General features: G+C 46.0%; 1 protein-coding gene across 2 annotated transcripts in view; it reads right to left on the reverse strand.

The window, feature by feature from the left end:
• Positions 1 to 22,092, reverse strand: part of LOC142584682 (epoxide hydrolase 1-like) — an 87,708-nt gene that overhangs the window by 38,773 nt on the left and 26,843 nt on the right. For both annotated transcript variants that reach the window (XM_075694869.1, XM_075694868.1), the window contains exons 2-3: positions 6,947 to 7,088; positions 4,692 to 4,990 (exon numbers count right to left, since the gene is read on the reverse strand). In XM_075694869.1, the coding sequence (XP_075550984.1) occupies positions 4,692 to 4,990; positions 6,947 to 7,088 (441 nt within the window). The remainder of the gene's footprint in view (positions 1 to 4,691; positions 4,991 to 6,946; positions 7,089 to 22,092) is intronic.

Genomic DNA, 22,092 nt, shown 5'->3' on the forward strand with positions numbered 1-22,092 from the left:
CTCGACGTCAAATTTCTCAGGGAGGTTGCTGTAAAAAAAATAAATTAATGCCTCTGAAAATATTACTAGATAAATTTCGGGTGGAAATCGAGCCAGGGCCATGCCGGACGAGCACGCTTCCACGGTTCGAGGTGCGTCACTGCACACGTCACTGAACGCGTGACACCGTTGGGCACGCTACACAAAGCGAGCGTGCAGAGTCAAAAGCAATACTCTCCCATGGAATGCCTCTGAGCTTCGAGTTAACTCCTCGCGGGCAAGCGAGCGCGTTGGGACGCTTGGCGCATTTTTCATTTGGCCTTACCGCAGTCAAAACGCAGGCGAGACCTTGCGCGTACAAGGAACGCGCATAAGAAAAGCTGTTGAAAAAAAAATGATTTCGCATTCCCACACGTAAGCAGTCTTAAGTGTGTGCCGAATTTTCTGCCTGGGTGTTTTAAAGACGTGCATAAATTTATGCGGTCATGCGACACATGCCAGCGGATCGGAAAGGCGCATGGATAAGCGGAAAGCCCCGATGGCTAAGTTCAGAACGCGAACTACTGGGACACAAGACCGGACACTGCACTACTTGTTTATGTAGAAAATAGCGCCGTGTTCCGTCTTGTGCCTTCTGCACAAGGGCGCTATAACGTAAAGCTATTCCAAACTTTTCTATTCCAATTCTGCAACCAGCCCTCCGCCATTGGTGAAAGACTTTTTTGAACCACCCCCACTTTGCCTGTCTGTCACGCGACGTCACGAAAACCGCGATAGCTCCCCATTTGATATGACGTGAACACACTGATTATGCATGACTGGAAAGAACAAAACAAAAATGGCTGTTTATGATTCGACGCCTGTTTGCCATTAGCACTCGGCTATTGGCCAAACGATTTCGGGCGACACCCACTTCACCTGCCTGTCAAGCGACGTCACAAAACCGCGAGAACTTGTCACGTCAAAGTGACGTGTACGCGTTAAACATGCATTATTACGCCGAACAAACCTGAATTTTATTCTGAATAGGCACAGGCTGCCCCGTTCATAAAGGAATAGAAGATGGCTGCCGCCGATGGCTCAGACACTGTCTACTCGCACCAGCCGGAGAGGATGGGTTCTCTTGCATACAATAAAGCTTTTTATGTGGTCGTGTAAGGTTTTCGAGCACTTTCGGCATGTTTACAACCTCGTCCTGCCAACTATTCTTTGGTGATGATCCATCTTAGCGACATTCCTAACCTTCCGCTGCATGCCGTCGCGATTTTCGGCTTGCCATCGCAAGATAAGTAAGGGAAAGCGAAGCTATCACAGACGCTTGCACCACCCTCTTCATCAGGTTATCGATTTTCAGTGCACTGGCTCGGCCCCATCGAATCCCTCTCCACTTGAGCGTGCTCCTCGCCTATTGTCAGCCAATTATATAAGACAAGCCGCTCAGTGTAGGCAATGTTATTTGTTTTTAAAGCAAACAAAAGTGACCTGCTATAAACTAGGAGAGCGTTGCGTGTCAACCCTGCGTGCCACCGCCCGATGCTTGCGTATGCGGTTAGGTAAATTTGACGTCATGAGATTGGCATAAAAACATATTGGAATAGTCTTACGTTATAGGGCCACAAGTAGTTTGCACTCTGAATTCAGCCATGCTTCCATACCAATTCGCCCATTTTTCATCGATGGTGTTAGTACCGATTATTACCGAGCCGTTTCAGCGGTTAGTGATGCAGTTGGGCCACTTCCTGTGACAGAGACAGGGTACCGATACATTCAAGTTATGTTATGCCCAGCCACGAAGTTTCCAGAGGTGCTTGCGCTGTGTGGGGTGACATCGGCGAGTGTTGTAGATTAGCTGTTGTTGATCTTTTCTCGAGTTGGATTCCCTTCCGAGATCCAAATTGAGCAAAGCAGCGTGTTCACAAGTGTCCTCATCACGTCACTTCTAGAGCGATGCGGCATAAAAATAATGCACAGTTCAACTGATCATCCACAGAACAACATTGTAGGAAGGTGGTATTCAGTTCTCAAGCGCGCCCTTAGAAGACTGTGTCATGAAACAAAGCTCCACTGTGACGCATGCCTACCAGCAGGAATTCTCGCTTTGCGGCTGGTGCCGCATGAAGCCACTGCTTTCAGCCCCGCCGACTTGGTTTAATGGAAGGTCACTGGGCTCACCTTTACGAATGATGCTTGAAACGTGGGAAGGGCACACAAACGACCCTATCGTGGTGGAGTTTGTTTTGAATCTGCTGGAGCATCTGCATAATGCTAAAGAATTTGTGCAGGCCAGCATGCAGTCAGCTCAGGCTCGATCCAAACTCTTAACCATGATAGGACCGCCCGTCCGAGGACGTTCCGTATTGGTAACAAGGCAAGTTTACAAAGCGCCTCAAGGCAAAACAGGCTCGAAGTGCAGTAGGAAGGGCCCAAAGAAATGGTTGCAAAACTCTCTGACGCTGGCTACGTGGTGAAAACCCCAGGAAAACGTAAAGGGGTGTGCATTTATCATTGTAACGTAATGAAACATAACGTGCAAAGAACGGCAGCGGTGAATATGACCCTAAACCTTCTTGAAGAGATAAAGGACAACCTGGTTTGTTCAAGTGGAGGGGGAAGTAGCACTGAGCAACTCTTGAAGAGGACTGAACAGAGACAGGAACTACAAGAATCCAAGTTGTCTGATCTCGGCGAAATTATTGAATTGTTTGATGAATGCTTCGTCGACAGGCCAGGTAGAACTGATCTGACTGAGCGCGATATTGAGCTGACGTCCGAGGAGCCGGTGCAATCAAAGTGTTATCGATTCTGTCCTAGGCAGCGAGAAACCCTTGACAGCGAAGTGAAGCGCATGCTCGAATTAGGAGTAATTAAGCCCTCCGCGAACGAATACGCTTCACCTATGATCTTGGTGGAAACACCGGGTAAACACCCAAGGCCTCTGGTAGACTATCGGAAATTAAATGTACTGGCAAAGGATCAACTGTATCCAATTCCCAATATTGAGGAGAGGGTGAAACAGGTGAGTCGAGCAGCCTACGTGACTATGCTGGACCTTACTCGAGGGTGCTGGCAGGTACCGCTAACTGAGCGAGTCAGCAGATGCGCGTCATTCGTCACGCCGACAGGTAACTATCAACCGACAATGATGAGAACCGGACTCAAAGGCTCCCTTTTGTTTTTCACGCCTCACGGATAGGGTTCTAAAGGATTGTGAAGCATTTGCCGTGCCCTACTTAATTGACATCGCAGCCTTTTCTGATTCATGGGCAGACCTTTCAGTGCATCTTGGAGCGGTGCTCAGCCGTTTGCGTCTGGCTGGGCTCAACGTAAAGGCCGAGAAATGTTGTCTTGCAAGGGCGACCGTGGACTACGTAGGTCACCACATAGGTCAAGGTTTTAGAAAGCCTAGTGAGGTTAAAATATCAGCGGTAGCAGGCTATCCTCGGCCGAAAACTAAGGCGGACATCTAAACATTTTTGGGGCTCTCTCGGTATTATGATCATTACATCCCGGATTATTCAACTGACTGATGCAAGACCGACAAACGTAGTCTAGGATGAAAGTAAGGAACGCGGTATCGATTAACCGGTATTGCGAGCTCCCGATTTTGACCGAGAGTTCACGACCTGGCGTGATGCGAGTGATCAAGAGGTAGGCGCCGTTCACTGCCAGAAGGATGACGACGGAAATGAACATTCTGCGCTCTATCTGAGCCAAAAATTGAGCTCTCATGAGATGGCATACTGCACACCAGAAGAAGAATGTACATGTATTGTGTGGGCCATCCAGATATTTCAATGCTAACTCTGGGGCGCCAAAGTGACCGTAGAGACGAACCATTGTCCTCTAGCCTGGCTGCAAACCGCGACGTCAACGAACAGTCACCTCCTGAGGTGGAGCTTCATTCTACGTCAATGTCATTTTGCCATAAAGTACAAAAAGGCCAAATTGAATGGAAACGCGGATGTAATTAGTTGTTCTTTCTAAGCGATCCGGGGTTCCTCTTCGTCATTACTCTAAATTGCTATTTGAGTTTGTTTGTTTGTTGTGCGATTGTGTCTGTAGATGCGCAACGTAGCACGTTTGGTTTATCAGCATAAGCTAGTCCAGATAGTTTTGAGTGCGTACATTTCGCAAACAGCTACTAAAGAAAGATTGATCGCCATTCCTCTTTTGACTTGGTTTGTTCTAGGGGGCTGAGTGCTTGCTTGCGCACAATGTGGCAATTGACGGCGAGTTCTTGGCATTCATCTGCAGAAATTTGAGTCGTCTCTCCATACAGCAGCAGTGACTGGTGCCTTCCATGGCTATTTTGGCGCGGGAGGGAGCTGTTATGGCTGCAGCAGACAACATATTGTTTGTCACGCGCAAGAGTAGAATGCGAGAACTACGCTGGAAAGATGGTCGGAGGACAGTTCCCACGGGATGCTGGGCGGGATGCGAATCTCAGGTAGCACGTCACAAGCGGACGTGCTACCCCTTGCTGCAAGTTGCTGGCGCTCTGGGCAGCCTTCGGAAAGCACAGACCACAAGCTCGCGCGTTCCCTTTCATAAAACTTCTCTGTCGCAAATGTGTCCAACAAACCTTCGAGAATATCGCGAGAGATGTAAGCAAATTAGCACTGTCAGGTTGGCGGCCAGAGGAGGGCGACGCTAACTGTCCGCCGCGGGCTGTGGACCAATTCATAAGTAAGAATAACGATACGTGCACGTACCCTTGGCTCAGCCTTGGCCCTAGCGTACATAAAATGCACGCGGATGCCTTCGATAGTTGTGTGGTAGTGCTCGTAGGCGTTGAGGAGGCGCTCCTGAAGGCGCCAGTCGAAATGGTCCTTCCAGTGGTCTACCACTCGGCGAAGCTCGTGTGCGTTGAAGCCGTACTCGAAGCGGCTGTCTTGAAGGGGCTCCGCCAGCTTCGTCGACGCGAGCCGACGCTTGAGGTCCACCAGCGCTTCTTCGGGAGCGTGCACCGAGAACTTGGAAATGGCCGGCTCGTCCTGCGGGGCAGCGCGCACTGCACCGGGTCGACAGCAGCCGAATTACAATGCTCGCGATAAAGCTGAGAAATGTGGTGGGCCAAAGCAGTATGTGCGCTCACAATAATTCGACCAAAGTAAATGCTGATCTCACGCACATGCTGGATTCTATGTGCAGCTTCAATAAAGCGCTTAATTAACTTGCTCGTCTTCTGCACCGCGTTTTTCAGAGTAGGTTTACGTGTCCACCTGGCAACGCGGCAAGACCTGCCTCTAAATTACCCGTGTAACCGCTTGCGGAATCGGCCCAGCTTTCATTACACCATCTCCGCAACTGACCCACTATACTCTCAGAGAAAGCGACCGTGAAAACAAACGAAACGCCGAAGAAAGCTTCGCTTTTGTTGAAGAAATTACGCGCTTGAAGTCGTCGATTTGTTATTTAACTACTGTTTGTTGTTTCGTTGCGTAATTACGCAGAAAACAGAGCCAGTAACCGGTACGTGTAAAAGATTGGCGTGCGTGCACTCATGTGACGGCAGTAGCCGCGGTCAACAATGACCGAAAGATAACTTTCGCTCCAAAATTATGCACATACCGCGCATTGTGGCAATGCGCGGTATGTCCGCCCGACGTGTGTGATGATATGTTTTAGCGAGTCAGTGTACTTGCACTGTTAGGGCTCGCTTGGGCGCCCCTGAAGGAATTATTCAACACGATTGAGAAGCGAAACTTTACAACGCGATTTGTACTAGAACACGTAACGCCCTCTCGAGTGCAACACACGACACATCAGGGAAATGAGAACGAGGAAACACCTCGCACAAGACAAAGGTTTGGGCTTGTTGGTGGGTCATTCTAAGTATGCTTACGGCGCGATGCTAAATGTAGACAGAATCAAGAAACAATACGGCCAGCGCTGACGGCGACCTGATTTTATTCACCGAACGAATACTTCTATGTGACTGTGCAGGGCACGCACCACGTCGCACTGTGTACGTGTCAAGCAAGTGCCGCTTGAGCTGACGCTTCTGTTAGACGCCCCCGGCCACATGGCACGCGACTCTGAGTGGATTTGGCAGGCTCGCTTGTACAACGACTAGAGATGTAAGCCGTCGAAAAAAATATTGAAAATTTCTGTTTCGTTTATTTCATTCAGGATGAAATTGAAAAAAAAAGCAGCTTCCCCGCAGAATTTATCTCTTGTGATGCGATTCCTTTCGACGTATCTAAACGTTTGGTCAAAAGAAGGAGTTTGGGAGTCCGCAAAGCACCTGAATCCGGCAACAGGGTGGCAATGAGTTTGCTTCAACCAACCCTCGAGCCCCCTCGTATGTCGCGTACTGCAGATTCCCCCTTCTTCTGCGGCATGCGAAAGAAACTGATCAGAGTTCGGAAATGTGCAAAGCAATGTACGCAACAGGCTCGCAGGGGATCGCGTGCAAAAACTTGTGTACGTGCACTCAAACTTCAATGTCTGGAAGGCTTCGTCCACTGCACAGCGAAGCATCGACGCGTCAAGCGGAAATACAGATTGGTGCACATGTCGGTCGTGACGGTTTCATGTGAAATCGATGCCTTAACGTGAAATCGTGCCTATAGATTTGGACTCGGAAGCTCCGCTGGGAATTTTGTGACGCCCCAATAATGTAACTTACATTCTTTTCAGCGTTGGAGAAATAAAGTGTCGGATTTTTTATAACTCTGTGCGCCACCTTCATGTTTATTTTTTTTTGTATTGTTCTGGAACATTAAACCAGCTTTTTTTTCACGCCCCTGAAAATTTCACAAAATATTATATCTCTAACAAAGACTGCCTACATAATAGGATAGAAGATAGTGAAACAATTCGCTCACACGTCCATCGTACCTGCGATCACTATTTTAGCGTAGAAAGCGCGTGCTACCCCTTGTGCGCGTTTGATATGCGCGGTGCGCCGGCGGAAACGCACGTAGCCGATTTCTGCATGCTCGGTCAGTGGCGTCGCCCTCACCGTTCTTGATGCTGGCAGTTCCCCAGTAGCCCGTCGAGTTGACCTTAAACGGGTCGGGGGGCTGGTTCAGGAAGCCGACCAGCACTGCAGCCACTACGCCGCACACCAGCGAGCAGCAGAACAGCCGGCTGCACGAGCACATCTGCAACACGGAGAGGGAGAAGGAACACAAAACGCTCCCTTACGAACACCATTATACTGATAACGTTGTGTTTCCATTGACTTCTTACTGCTTCTAACGGAATGCATGTCTTTGAGGTGCAATTGAATATAATGCATTATTTGTATGTACATGGGCCTCACGGACGTAACATGATGGTTCCGCGACCAGTTTAAAAAGTTTGAAAAGATTTTCTGTGGCAAGTAGCACAATTCTAGACCATGAGCTGCTCCACTCAAAGAGGCGGGCCTTGCGCAAAAAAAATGAAATGCACGATCGACTAATTAACCAAAATTCACTAAATGAGTTTTAGCTCTTTACATTATGGCATATTTACAAATTCTAGCGGTAGCCTATGCTAACGCCTTTGGCTCAGCTCAGGCCCTCCTCGTGCGTGCGCGAGCTCACCCGCGGCTTCTCTCTCGTGTCTCATCTATTCAACCCTAAGGGCCCGAAGCGAACGTGCAAAGATAGGAGATGGAGCACATCGAAAGTACCAACGATGCAATAAATAAATATTAATCAGACAAGTGTGGTATTGAGGTGGTCACGTTGGCCTTATCAAAATCGTTTAGTTTTTCGCGAAATGTTTTGCTGTCGCTGCATAAAACAATATTATCCGGGAGTGCGTTCCAAAGCATTACGGCTTGCGGGAGAAATGAGCTGCTCGTCGCCGTAGTCCGGAACTTTATCGCCGCCAAGGGGCGAGTATGAGATAAACGGGATGATGTTCTGAACGGGCGTTTCAAGAGGGCGTGTCCTGACTGGGTGAAGTAAAAGAAAGTGTGAAGAAGGCAAAGACGACAAGCTACGCGCCGTTAAGCAAGCAATGGAAGAGACATAGTTTGTTTTAAGGTGGTTACGCTGATATGTCTCGAATATTGCGACGTAATTAATGAAGCGAGCAACCCGGTTTTTACGGCTTCTAAGTCATCGGTGAGATAAGCTTGCGAGGGATGGCAGATGGATGATGCGTATTCATGTTTGGGTCGCATATGCGTTAAATACGCCAGTTTTCTTTTTTTCGAACGATGCGGATGTTAAGCTACGTCGTAAATACCCTTGTGTGGGTGAAGCTTTTCAGCGAATTGTTTGAATATGTTTCACCCATGAATGTGATGGCGTCATATGAACTCCTACATATCTGTAAGTACACGTGCGGTCAACAGAGTTAATGCGATAAGTGTGGTGTATGGTGGTGTGTTTGCGCGTGAAGGATGCTACTTTGCATTTAGTGAGGTTGAGAGGCATATGCCAGTTTTCGTACCAAGAAGCGATAGTGTCAAGGTCGTGTTGTAGGGCGATTGTGTCGCTAGATGTATGAAGGGGTACAAACAAAGCGATAATCTGCAAGAAGCCGCAGCTTCGTTGATATGTTAGTGGGAAGGTCATTTATGTAAATCAAGAACAATAGAGGCGATAAACCTGTGCCTTGGGGAACACCGGAAGTTACACTGGTAAGGCTTGACTGAAATTGTTAGCATGGGTAAACTGAATGCATCCTGTTAAAAAACTTTCAATATATTTGATAATTCCGGGCCAGATACCGAGGGACGATAATTTTGCGAGGAGATTGTTGTGAGACACGCGATCAAACGCCTTTGAAAAATCCAGGAATATTGCATCTATTTGAAAGTGATCGTCCATGTGTAGTGGTAGGTCGTGCGTAAATTCGGCTAATTGAGTTTCGCAAGAGAGAGATTTGCGAGAACCGTGTTGTAAAGGGTAAAAAAAGCTGATTAATTCTAGGTAACTCATTAGGTTAGATGCTATAATGTGCTCAAAGAGCTAAGATTGGACAGTGGTTAGACAGATCGCACGGTAATTATCAAGGTTATCGCGCGTTCCTGCTTTGAAAATGGGAACTACCTTCGCTTTTTTCCATTCGTCGGGCATGTTTCCTGTGTTTGAAGATTGATTCAATATACGGTACGAAAATTTAGTATATAGAGTTATAGTGCTTTTAAGTAATTTGGTGTTTACGTCATCGCAGGCAGCCGAGGATGATATTTTAGGAGAGCGAATTAGATTAGATGCGCCATCCGTGTTTATTTGCACTTTAGGCATTGTTTTTGCCGAGAAGCTAGGTAAAGGTTCCATAGTGTAGGGATTAGGGACGTGAAATACCGACGTGAAGAACTCGTTTACGGCTGCTGCGGAATTATTAGGCCTTATTAATTCAACATCTGAGTCAACTAGGTTTATTTGGTTAGCTTGTTGTTTCTTGGAGATGAAATGCCAGAATTTGTTTGGGTTTGAGCGAAGCATTGTGATCAGGTCAACAAAGAAGAATTTCTCCTTGGCCTCGTTTAATGCTTTAATATATTCAGTCTCACAGAGGCGGTGTCGTTCCCATGCTTCTGGAGTATTTTTGCTCTTCGCGGTTCTGTAGAGGCATTTTTTCCGGTTAAGCAGTGATTTTAAGTGTTTGTTAAACCATGGGTTATTTGAGTCAGACTTTATAATGACTGTAGGGATATATTTGTTTTTTAGGCTTAGCAACGCGTTCTTATAGAGTTCCCAATGGGCATTCATAGAACGGGTTGCGTAGGTCTTTTCAAAGTGTTCATAAAAGCCAGTTGATTAGTTCAAAGTTTCTATTATAGTCCGTGATTAATTTCTTCGTAGGTGATCTTCTTTTTAGCGGTATGGAGAGGGATACATGAAGAAGGTTGTGGTCGCTAATTCCGGGCAGTATTGTCACACTTGATATGTCATCAGGGCAGCTGGTCAGTAAAAGATCAATTGTGTTATCGCCACTAGTGGGGGTGGTTATTGTTTGATGGAGGTTGAAGTCTAGCGCCAAATCTAGGAATTTATTTATTTATTTATTCATACTGTCGATCCCATCAGGGATCATAACAGGAAGGACATACATATTTATCTTGCAATGTAACAATAATATTTAGCGCAATATTAATATTACACATAATAGACATGAAATTAGCAGAGGCAGACGATGTAGTAGGCAGAAAAGTAACGTAATACACTGGAATACTGTTACGAAAAAAAAACAAGAGGTAATCAAAAAGGTAGAAAATTTACAAAGGTGAACAAAATGGTGGGCATAAATTGCACAATAACACATAGCATTAAATTTAAGAGTAACGAGGGGTAATGAGGTAGTCTGTCAAATATCAATGGTGGAAACCAATAATTACAACAGGAAAAGAGGTAAACAATTTGCATAAATAAATAATAGTACTCAGTAATGGCAAGACGATGAGCAAAACGTGAACAAGGTGAATGCAGGAGCCAATATTTCGACAAGTGGACTTGTCTTCTTCAAGGCGACGTATGCTTTCCTCGTTCTTCTAAAGGGGAGAGGGTGTGAGGCGGGAGGATGCGGAAACGAGGGAAAATGTGCTGGCGTGTCGAATTGAGAGTAAAGGAATGCTGTATACAAGGTCAAAGCCAGCCGGCGTGTCAGACGCGCTTGACACGCCGGCTAACGCGCGTGCGTTGACAGACCGGGGTAGGGGGGGGGGGGGGGGGGGGGGGCGGTGCCCTGGTTTTGACCTTGTACACAGCGTTCCTTTACTCTCAATCCGACACGCTAACACATTTTCCCTCGTTTCCGCGTCCTCCCGCCTCACACCCTCTGCCCTTTAGAAGAACCCCACCTATATATACTGTGGCGAGGAAAGCATACGTCGCCTTGAAGAAGACAAGTCCACTTGTCGAAACGTTGGCTCCTGCATTCACCTTGTTCACGTTTTTCTCATCTTCCTGAATTTCCATCGCCCGCATTCCCCGTCTTTTCTCAGTAATGGCAAGTAATACAAGTTATAAAAGTGAGGTATACACAAGAGGTAGTAATCCAGAAGATACGTTTAAGGTGTCGTTAAAGAAATTGTGATTATGTACACAATCTAATGAAATAAAATGGCACAAAAATAAATGGTGACACAGCTACGTCTTAATTGTGAAGCACGCAATTCATCTTCGGCTAATGTCAAAAAAATAGTTAACGATGGGCTGTCTGTAATACTAGGGTCCAGCTTATTCCATTCACGTGTCATTAAAGGGAAAAACGAATGCTTATGACTTTCCGTATGAAATGGGTGTTCGTTTAATGATAGTGAATGTTTATGTCGGGTGAGTCGTGATTATGCTAAAGATAAGTATTTGGAACTGTCTATTTTCAATTCATTATGAATAAGTTGATACATAATTTTTAATCGTGCAAGCTTGGCTCGTTTTTGTAAGGTCAGTATACCCGCCTGTTTTAGCAATTCTGTGGGTGAGTCTCTTAACCTGTTTGTTGTAAATATATCTTAGTGCCTTCCTTTGAATTGCTTCTAGTTTGTTAATGAGTTCTTTGGTGAAAGGAAACCAAACAACGTTAGCATACTTTAATACAGATCTGACGAATGTGTTATACGCTAGTAGTTTTGTGTTTGGGGGTGCTAGTCTAAGACGTCTGTTTAGGAAAAACCATTTTTTTTTTTTTTGTGCGGTCGAGGTAACGTTGTTAACACGGCGCTCCCATCTGAAATCGTGTGTTAATGTTATGCCAAGGTACTTGTACTCGTTCACTTTGTTAAGTGTGGCGTTATTTATAGTGTAGTTAAATTCTGATGCGAGCTCTTTCTAGTAATTGATAAGCTAGCTGATTTTTTTAATATTTAAAGTGATTTGCCGTTTGTTTCAACATTTGTACACAAGTGAAAAAGCGTCGTTCAAGGCCACATGGTCATTATAAGAATTGATGACCTGATACAGAACACAATCGTCAGCAAAAAGTCTAACGTTGACTAGAATATTACAAGGCAGATCATTAATGTATATGAGAAATAAAACTGGAGCCAGAACACTTCCTTGTGGAACTCCGTATCTTACGCTAGATTTCATGGAATATTGCTGGTTAACTCCTACAAACTGAGTGCGGTTAGTAAGGTAGTCTTTGATCCAGTTCAGAATAAGGCCCTTTCTCAAGGTAAGTTCAAGTTTATAAATTAATTTCTTATATGTTACGCGATCGAAAGCTTTTGAAAAATCTAGAAAGATTAGATCGATTTGTTTCTGTTGGTCAATACTTAGCGATACATCGTGGACAAGCTCAATTAGTTGTGCGACTGTGGAAACTCCTTTGCGAAAACCATGTTGACAATCTGTTAGTATTTCTTCCTGTTCAAGGTGTTTGGTTATGTGCTTTAAGATCATGTGTTCTAGTAGTTTACAAACAGTGCATGTTTGTGAGATTGGTCTGTATTTAGCGGGTTCTGTTTTACTTCCTGATTTATGAATTGGTTTCACTTTAGCTGTTTTCCTTTCCCTAGGGAGGGTACCTGAGGAGATTAATTTGTTAAAAATTCTTTATAAGTACTTGGCCATCCACTCAGCGTATCTGCGAAGGAATGCATTTGGAATATTGTCAGGTCCTAGTGATTTCTTTGGGTCTAAGTTAAGCAGTAGGTTAAGTACGCCTTTTTCGGTTAGTGTGAGTGGCTCTAGTGGCTTATTTCTAGAGAAGCCTACTTGTGATAGTGTGCCGTTGTCTTCAATGAAAACGGAGCAGAAGTAGTCGTTAAGCCAGTTAGCAGAGTTCCTGTTATCTTCATTTGAGGCTTCGTTGTCCTTACGATTCTTTTGGTTAACGTAGCTTCAGAACTTTGTGAGAGCAGTTTTCAAAACGTTTGTGAGTGTATTAGTAAAGTAGAACTGTTTGGCTGTCTTAATTTTTGATTTCATAAGTTGGATAGCTACGCTGAAATTGTCATGCGTATATTTTGAGGGTTAGTTTTCAGCAATTTTCGCATTCGGTTTACTTTACGTTTCGCATGCATAACGTCACGCGTTATCCATGAATTACACCTAGTAAGTTTCTTTTTTCTAGTTGGTATGTAATTGGTTATACAATGAGATATAATGACTATAAATGCGAGTCACAATGTATCGATGTCTGTATTGCTGTTATGGGAAAGTTGCAAAAACGAGTGGTATTCATTAATCAGGTAATCAAGTATACTAGTGTCGTTAGCTTTACTATAGTCGGGGTAAGCGATGATTTGCTGAGGGGTAACGCTGTCATGAAGGGGTATAGTGCAATGAGTAATTTTGTGATCCGAAATACCATCTAGTAAGCTTAATCTTGTTTCGTCATTTATGAAGTGATTGCTGAGGAATATTAGATCTAGTATGGAACAGCTGGATCCCTGTACACGTGTAGGTTCAGTTACAATTTGTGTAAGGTTGAACGATAACATAAAGTAAAGTAACACATCCGCACAGGGTGAATGATGCTGCATTGTTTGCCAGTTCACTTCAGGAACGTTAAAATCACCTGCGATTACTAGTCTGGACCCTGATGCATATTGCTCAGTATATTCATGCAATCGGCGCACATTGTCGAGGCCGGAAGAAGGACTGCGATAGACGCAGCCTACGACAACAGTGTAAGATGCGAAGCGCAGTTTACAAAAGATAGCCTCAACGCCCGCGACACCCGGTAACATTAAAAACGGGATTTCTTTCTTTGCTAGAATGGCCACGCCTCGTGTTGTCCGGTCTTCCCGGATGATAGCGTAGTTGGCAGGGGCTATCTCAACATCTTTAATATCGGCTACTAGCCAGGTTTCTGTTAGTGTTAGAAAGTCAGGTTCATATGCACGAATCAAGGCTTCGAGGGAATCCGTTCTTTTTAATATGCTACGGGCATTTATGTTCAAGAAGGATAAGTCGGATATCAAGCTCGGCGTGAACGCAGGCTTTGAGGGCCGTGTTGCTGGTTTTCTGGATCACGATTGACGGAACCTGGCTTCAAAGGAGCTACATTATTATTTTCTTCGTCCCAGTAGAACATTTCGCCATTGATTCGTAGTTTGTCATAAATTAGATTAATTTTATCACCGGATTCCTTCCTTGGTTTGGCAGAATTCCATAACTTCCTTCTTAAGTCTCGTAAGCGAGGCGAAAGATCTTCGGAGATCGAAAAACTTGACCCCTTTAGCTTGAAACAGTTTCTCAAGATTTTAGTTTTGTCTCTAAAGTCGAGAAGTTTAAAAATTATTGGTCTTGTTTTAGTGGTATCCGGCCTGCCTAATCTATGAATATGTTCGATACTTACAGCTTCGAGTTTCAGGACATTTTTGATAATTTTTTCATTTACTGTAAGTTGTAATGTGTCTTCATGTTCCTTTTCCTCTTCTGGCAAACCATACACAATTAGATTGGATCGTCTGGAGCGGTTTTCAAGGTCGTCTAGTCTTAGTTCCAGCGTTGAAACGACTTTCTCTAGTTTAGTTGCCTTCTCTGCGCAAGAGGAAATCATTTTGTCTAGGCTTGCAAGTAGCTCTAGTTTCTTGTCTATTGCGGTTAAACGCTGTTCCTTAATTTCTTTTAAATCCTTCAGGATTTGTTGTAGTTTCCGCGAAATTTCGGGAGTATCAGGACCCGGGTTTGTTTCGATATCTCCAGCTAGTAGCAGTAATTTGACGAGATCCACTATGTCAAAGATTAGTTCACACAGCAGCCCAGGGCACGGCAGCACAACTAAACAAAGCTCGTTCGAATGCATGCAACCTTTAAAGTGCTTTCCTACCTGCACGGTGAATACAAAAGGCTTATCCATGTGCCCCTGCGGCCAGCTGCCGTGCCCTATGGCGCGCGGAAATGTGTCGCCCCTTGTTATAGCACGAAGCGATTGATGCGCAACCGACGTCGAGTTGAACCCTGAACTGGCGCTCGCAGTGGTCGAAGAAGTATGTCGACAGTGCGGGCTGTTGCTGTGCGATGCTGGCTCGGTGGTGTAGCGATCCGCAAGCGGATGCGCAGCGTGCGCGTTGTCCATATGTAGACTTTGGACAACAATTTTTTTTTCAGAATCAGAATCGGTTTTTATTGAGATCATTAGAATGATTACAAGTTGTTAATATTCAGGAGGAGGCCCCGGAGTCAAAGACTGCAATGGGACCTCCTTTACAAAGTAAACGTAATAAAACAAAAGTACAGCAGTTTTCAACAAATTGTTAACATAGAAAAATTACAAGTTTTAGTATGAATACCATGATTGAAGAATTACATATGCATAAATGTCATGAAAAAGAGCACTGTAACACAATCTCGTAGACAACTGATAAAGTAACTGCGTAGATGACGTTAAGAACACAGTAGAATTAGTTAACTCGAATGTATATGTGAGGCAGAAACAGAAACGTAGCTGTATGGCATTGAAAATGAAATGAAGGCACCCTGAAAGAATGGTTGTGAGTATGGACTAGGCATCAGTATTCGACAGAATGTAATCTTTTAGTTGATTCTTGAATTCGTGAATTTTAAGTGTTTTTATGTATAATGGTAGTGTGTTCCAGAATGCGACAGATGAAAAATGGACGCTCTGTTTGCCATAATTAGTATGTATTTTAGGTAAAAGGAAGTTCCTCTTTATTGCAAACCTGGTAATATTAGTACTTAATAGAGAAGATTGTGGTAACAAGCTAGTGCATCGTGTGTAATTGATTTGACGGAACAAAAAGGTACCTAGATTATATTTAACGAGTTGTGTGACTGTAAGATTGTTTGGATTCATTCAATGGCGGTTGAGTAGTTGCTTAAAGGAGGGCCCAATTGATGTGAGGGTAGTTGAAATCACCCAAAAGAAAAATAGGCGGATCGGGGAATTTATCTTTTATGCTTGTAAGGGAACTGCGAAGGTGGTCACAAAAAAGCGGATGACTGTCTGGTGGTCTGTAGCAAATGCCGTATACTGATTTAACCGAGGAACTATGTACACAAACCCATTTTAGCTCTAAATTGTAGTCACAGCAGATGAGTGAGGACGATAGGTTGTTATTTCCTCTTTTCCGTCCCCCAGAGGAGGGTAGCCAACCAAACACTTTGCTGGTTGACATCCCTGCCTTCCCTCTTTATTTCCTCCTCCTCCTCTTAGCGGTTGAGACGGCAAGGCATATCCATTTGAAAAGAATTGTGTGGATGACACCATTTACGAGATATGCGCCATCAAACTTGCAGTAAAAATGCATTGTCGTTCCACTTACTTTCTTAACAAAGAGTCATTTTATGCATTCAAACCCGAAAGTAAATGAAACGCCAATGCATTCCTCCGCAAAGTTCCGTAATTAACGTCTCGAAACCGGTGTCATCCTGAGAATTCGTTCCATGTTGATCCACCTTGCAATCTCCCCAGCTAGAATCTGTAAGCTGCAATATGCGCCATTGGTGATTCATTAAAAAGTCATTAGTTAATTTTTGCTATTTATTCGATTAGGCATGTTATTTTTTGTGCAAGTAATGTCCTCCTCTTCGAGTAGACCACGCTCATGTATGGACTAGAATGGTCGTATTTGTCAAGGCAATTTGAAACATTTTTGAAAGTGTTCGTTGAAACACCAGGTCATAGTTTAGTTGTGTACGATGGGGAAATTGGAAAGCCAAGCAAGAGATAAGACACTGGTTGCAAATGACTAGCTTAAACATTTAAAATTGAATTCAGGCGTTTTACGTGCCGAAACCACGGTATGACTATAAGAACACACATGAACGAGAGACCCCGAATTAAACACACTAGGGTTCTTCAACGTGCCGCTAAATCTAAGCGCACGAGCGTATGGCGCCCCCATCGAAATACGGTCATCGGCATCAAACCCGGGACCTCGAGCTTAGCAGCAGCGCCAGGCCATAGCCACTAAGTTATACCGTGGCGGGTCGAAATGACGACTCTGTGTAGAAGCCCGCAGACGCGAGACTCATGCAGTGGCGTTTGAGCGATATATCAGCTGCAGCGCTAGTGGGGTGCCATGGTCGAATCCTGGGAGTGTTAGCCAGCGTCACCACTCACAAACCTTGGCGGCGGATGTGGAACATCCTTTCTGCCGAAGGCGTCACGAGTACGTAATCTTTTTGGGTGAAGGCCAATGAAACCACACGTGCTACCTGAAGGCAACAGTGTTGCCCGATTCGAGACCCTCGTTATTGAACGAGAAGAAATGAGGTTAGTTCTAGTGTTAAGATATAAATATCCCAGAAAGTGGATGGGAAAACGGCGCCGCGGTAGCTAAATTGGTAGAGCATCGCACGCGTAATGCGAAGACGGGGGATCGTTCCCCACCTGTAACAAGTTTTTTTATCCGCTTTCATTTCCAGTACTTTAACACTTCTTTTATTCAATTACTATGTACAAGCAATTTCCCATGTTCTGGCCTTGATGTCTTTGTTTGTTGGCTTCTGATAATATGATTAATAATAATCGGGCGCCTCGGTTAACCACCTCTCTTCTCGTTCTATATATATACATATATATGGGGCTCGGAAAGATGGTCGGGCCCCAGCAGCCATCACCACCAGAAAAGTGAAAAGTTTCGGTCTATGAGGACGGAATTTTCGTAAAACGGATGAGCGCGCCGCAGACAACGGCACGAGCGAGACCGAGAAACAGAGGATCTGTTTTCATCCTGTTCTTTCGAAAAAAAAACCACGCAGGCTAATTGAGGCCGCAGTAAGACTTTGCATGGCCACGCCGCATGCTTGGACTATGCGCTAAAGGCGTAGTGCGCGCCGATCAACGCGCCACTGGTGGCGGCCTTGCGCAGAACACACGGGAGATGAGCCAGCCGCGCGCCGTAGTTTGTTGTGTCGTTGATAGTGCTTCTCTGTCTTATTCATGTTTTCAGAGCAAAATAGGCAACACCCTTCGCATGCGTGGGGTGGCCAAAGCTTCAAGGAATGTAGAAGAAGAATCGTTGCGGAGTGGGAAGCTCAGATACCGGTGAAAACGTGCCGGCGATACGATTCTAATCATTCCCCCCAAAGTTTCATCAGCGGGAGCAACGGTAGCAATGGATCGTCGCTTCTGCGGGGAATTTCTTGTTCTCATCCTTTCCTTTTTCGCGCCGGTGTTTTTTTTCCACTCGGTCATAGTTAGACGCGTAAGCGATGAAGCTCGTCTACAGTGCAGCATGATGTTTAAAGGCATTCCGCTAAAGTTCGGAATGCCGTTTGCCGTTTATCTTGTTTCCCGCTTCTTTACCGCACTGCGCTAGTTAGGCAGCACGACTGCACGAGCGCATTGTGTTGTATGTTAAAGCTATTCAAGTTTGCAAGAACTGAAATTGCTGGTTTTATGTGGCTCGGTAAATCCTCGCACCAGCTGTCACGCACTTCACGTTTTTCTCTTGTTAATTCTTTTGAGCGACGAGGTTTCCACCCTGCCTCGCTTGAAAAGGGTATAAATCACGCTGTGTCTTATCGGAATGATACCAAGCAAGTGCGTCTTTAACAGCATTATTCTTTTCGCCCGAGGGCATCTTAGATACTGTGGTTTTTTGGGAAATGTGTTTAGAAAATATATGTACTTGAGGACGAGAATTGCTAATAGTTGCTGCGTATGGTATTTTTGTTCCATTTTTCGCTGAAAAGTTCGCGTCACGTTTGGGAAGTCATCACACATCCATGATGTCCGAGCAGACTTAACACGCCGAGTGATTTGTTTGTTTCACAACGTAGTCCCATCTTGCATGTGAATTTTGTACTCAACTGAATTCTTTCTTATTATGCTTACACCGCACGGGACTAAACCCGCCCTTGCCGCCAGTGCTCATCTACTTTGACTGGCGCTGCTCTGCCTTTAAATATATCATGTGGCACCTCTCTCTCGCAACATTAAAAAGAAAGTGCTGAAAAGTTAGTCAGACTTTATCTTTGTACGTTTCCAAGCAGCTCCCTCGGGGAATTTAAAATTGCAAAAGTAGCAGCGGCAACGGCAGTTCATTGGCGTATGCAGCAGAATTGCATCGTCTGTACAGCTCTAACACGCTCCTTTAATAACCCATGCATTTGGTAACTTCGTTGACTAGTGTACGCGTTTCCAATAATAAATTCGCAATTACTCTTCTTGAGAATTTATTATTGGAAACGCGTACACTAGTCAACGAAGTTACCAAATGCATGGGTTATTAAAAGCGCGTGTTAGCGCTGTACAGACGATGCAATTCAACGGTCGTTCTGCTCCAGGGCCAGACGGGGTCACTAACAAAAGCCTTCGCAATCTCGATGACAAGTCCGTGTCCCATCTGACTGACTAGATTAACGATTGCTAGCGCAGTGGTGCCCTTCCAGCTGCCTGGAAGACTGCCAAAGTTATCCTAATCCCAAAGCCTGGCAAACCATCTAGCCTCAATAACTTAAGGCCCATTTCCCTCACTTCATGCGTAGGCAAGGTGATGGAACACGCCTTCTTAGCACGCATCAACAGTCACCTCGAGGACAACTCTCTCTATCCCCACACCATCATTGGATTTCGCCCTCACCTTTCTACTCAAGACGCTATGTTGTAGCTCAAACATCAAGTGCTAAACGATCGTTCCCGTAACATGAAAGCCATCCTCGGACTCGACCTCACTCAAGCCTTTGATAACATTTCCCATTCAGCTATCCTTGACCAGGTCTCCAACCTCCACCTTGGAGAGCGAGCCTACAATTACATTCGTGACTTTCTCTCCAATCGCACGGCTACCCTCTCGGCCGGGGATTCCGATCAGACCAGCTTCCCCTTGGCAGCAAAGGCACCGCGCAAGGTTCAGTTATCTCTCCCATGCTCTTTAACTTAGTCATGATTGGCCTTGCCAAGCAACTGCAACAAGTCGACAATATCAACCATACCATCTACGCCGACGACATCACCATCTGGTCGTACCGAGGCAGTGGTGGTCAAGTGAAATCAGCCCTCCAAACGGCGATTGACATGGTTGAAGCCTATCTCCAAGGGACCGGACTGCGCTGTTCGCCGGCTAAATCGGAGCTTCTGCTATACAAGCCCATTCAGCGGGGTCGCCCGCCCGAGCACCAATCTGATCACCGACCCTGTGACGCCATCACCCTACGCCTTCAAGATGGCAGCCCTATCCCACACGTTTCTAGTATCCGGGTTCTCGGTCTCACCATCTCTACCAACGGCTCCAATGCCTTGGCTCTCAACAAGATCTGTGCCCAATCTCAAAACACCGTACGACTTCTTAAACGTATATCTAACCGACGAGGGGGACTCAAAGAAGAAAGCCTACTCCGACTCGTCCAATCCTTTGTCATATGCCACATTACCTACGTTGCTTCGTACCTCAACTGGTACCGCATTGCACCAGCACTGAACTCTTCAACCAACTGGGAGTTCACAACAACCTTTCCGAACTCATTGAAGCCCAACAACGCTCTCAGCTTGAACGGCTCACCCTTACTGAAACAGGACGCTTTATTCTGTCCACGCTTGGCTTCACCTACCATCAGCAACAGGGCCCCAAACAACCGATCCCGATCGACATCCGTGGCTGGATCTACATAGACCCTATACCTAGAAACATGCACCCTGAATATAACAGGGCCCGGCGCCAAGCTCGGGCCGGAGCTATCATAAAAGCCCTTGCCCACGTACCTGGCGTCACATTTGTTGGTGCAGCCCAATACTCCCATGGCACACGATTTGTGGCCGTCGCAACACGCAATAGAGTCATACACCACGCCTGCAGCGTCACTACCCACACTGCCGAGACGGCTGAAGAAATGGCTATCGCCCTGGCCACATTAGGTCCCACCTGTCACACCATAGTGTGTGACTCTCGCTCAGCCGTCACTAACTTCAGCAAAGGCCGTATCTCTCCCCAAGCTCTTCGCATCCTCTGCCAGGCACCACACTCTAAAGACAGCGTAATCTCCCTAACATCGATCCCGGCCCATGCGGGCCCTGTCCACCTACACCTCCCCAATCTCAACGAAGTCACCCACTCCATTGCGCGAGGCCTAGTCAACCGCGCCGGAGTCACTGGATATGAGTTGGACACCAGGGACAATCTGACAACTTACAACGATCTCGTTAAGGCCTTTTACCTCAGTCGCCGAACCTTCCCTCCGCCTCACTCAAAGTTCAGCCGTGCGCAGGCTAGCACCCTGCGTCTACTACAAACAAACACGTACCCTTCACCCGCCCGCCTCCACCTTATATTTCCAGACGTCTACACTACCCCCAACTGCCGGTGCTATGGAATTCACCCGGCTACGCTTCCGCATATGCTATGGGAGTGCCCAGCACAGTACACACAGACTAACACCACGACTCTCTCGTCGAGGTTGCATGAGGCTCTGCGGAGCTCCGCCCTCGACGACCAAACCTGGGCGACCCAGCATGCCCGCGAGGCGGCGGCGAGGCAAGCCCTCGACGTCCCTTCGTGGGAGGCTTAGGCCCGGCCATCATAACGTGCTGGTTCTACAATAAAAGTTTATTCCTCCTCCTCCTCCTCCTCCTCCTCCTCCTCTTCTTGAGGCGACTGACTGCACTTATACGGCGATGTCACATGTATTCACCGGCAGAAAAATCACAACGGCATATGCAGACATCGCACCGTGCGGATTTGTTTGATATAATCTGCACTAACGACGGGTGCTTATTATTGAGGTACAGAAGCAGCATTACGGCAAGGGTAGAATTTAAAAAAAAACGATCGAGACATCGCATTACTCAATAGAATTTATCGGCTCGTTAACATGAAATCTACTTCATGTGAATAGAGTTCATGGCGTGTGTCTGCGGGTCTCACCTGGCACGCATGTTGTCCCAAACACCGGTAATATCCTGTTCATACCCGCTCCCACAGAGGTCAGCGTCTTCCTACAGCTGTCACCGCAAAGAGGCAGTCTGGCACCCAAACAAAGAAGAAATCGCAGCCGCGAACTTCAGCCATCCTTGCTGCAAAGGGCTGTCGTCTGCTACTTGCCCCGCACGTACTGTTCGAAGCGCCCACTAGGAGGCCATCAGTGGCACCTCTATAGGCGGTGCACGAGGCGTATAAAGCACAGACAGATCTACACAACATCTACCACTGCTTCGGACTCTCGCGCTGTCTGTAGGCAGTCGATCGCTCGACCACTCTAGAATTCTGATTCGCACTGCACAGTATGGTGAATATTTAATGGCAGAAAGGTGGAGAGGTCGGCCTGTGGCCAACCAATGAGGTAATCGCGCAATGTATCTACTGATAAC

The sequence above is a fragment of the Dermacentor variabilis genome, chromosome 6 (assembly GCF_050947875.1).
Source record: "Dermacentor variabilis isolate Ectoservices chromosome 6, ASM5094787v1, whole genome shotgun sequence".
In the NCBI taxonomy this organism is placed as follows: domain Eukaryota; kingdom Metazoa; phylum Arthropoda; class Arachnida; order Ixodida; family Ixodidae; genus Dermacentor; species Dermacentor variabilis.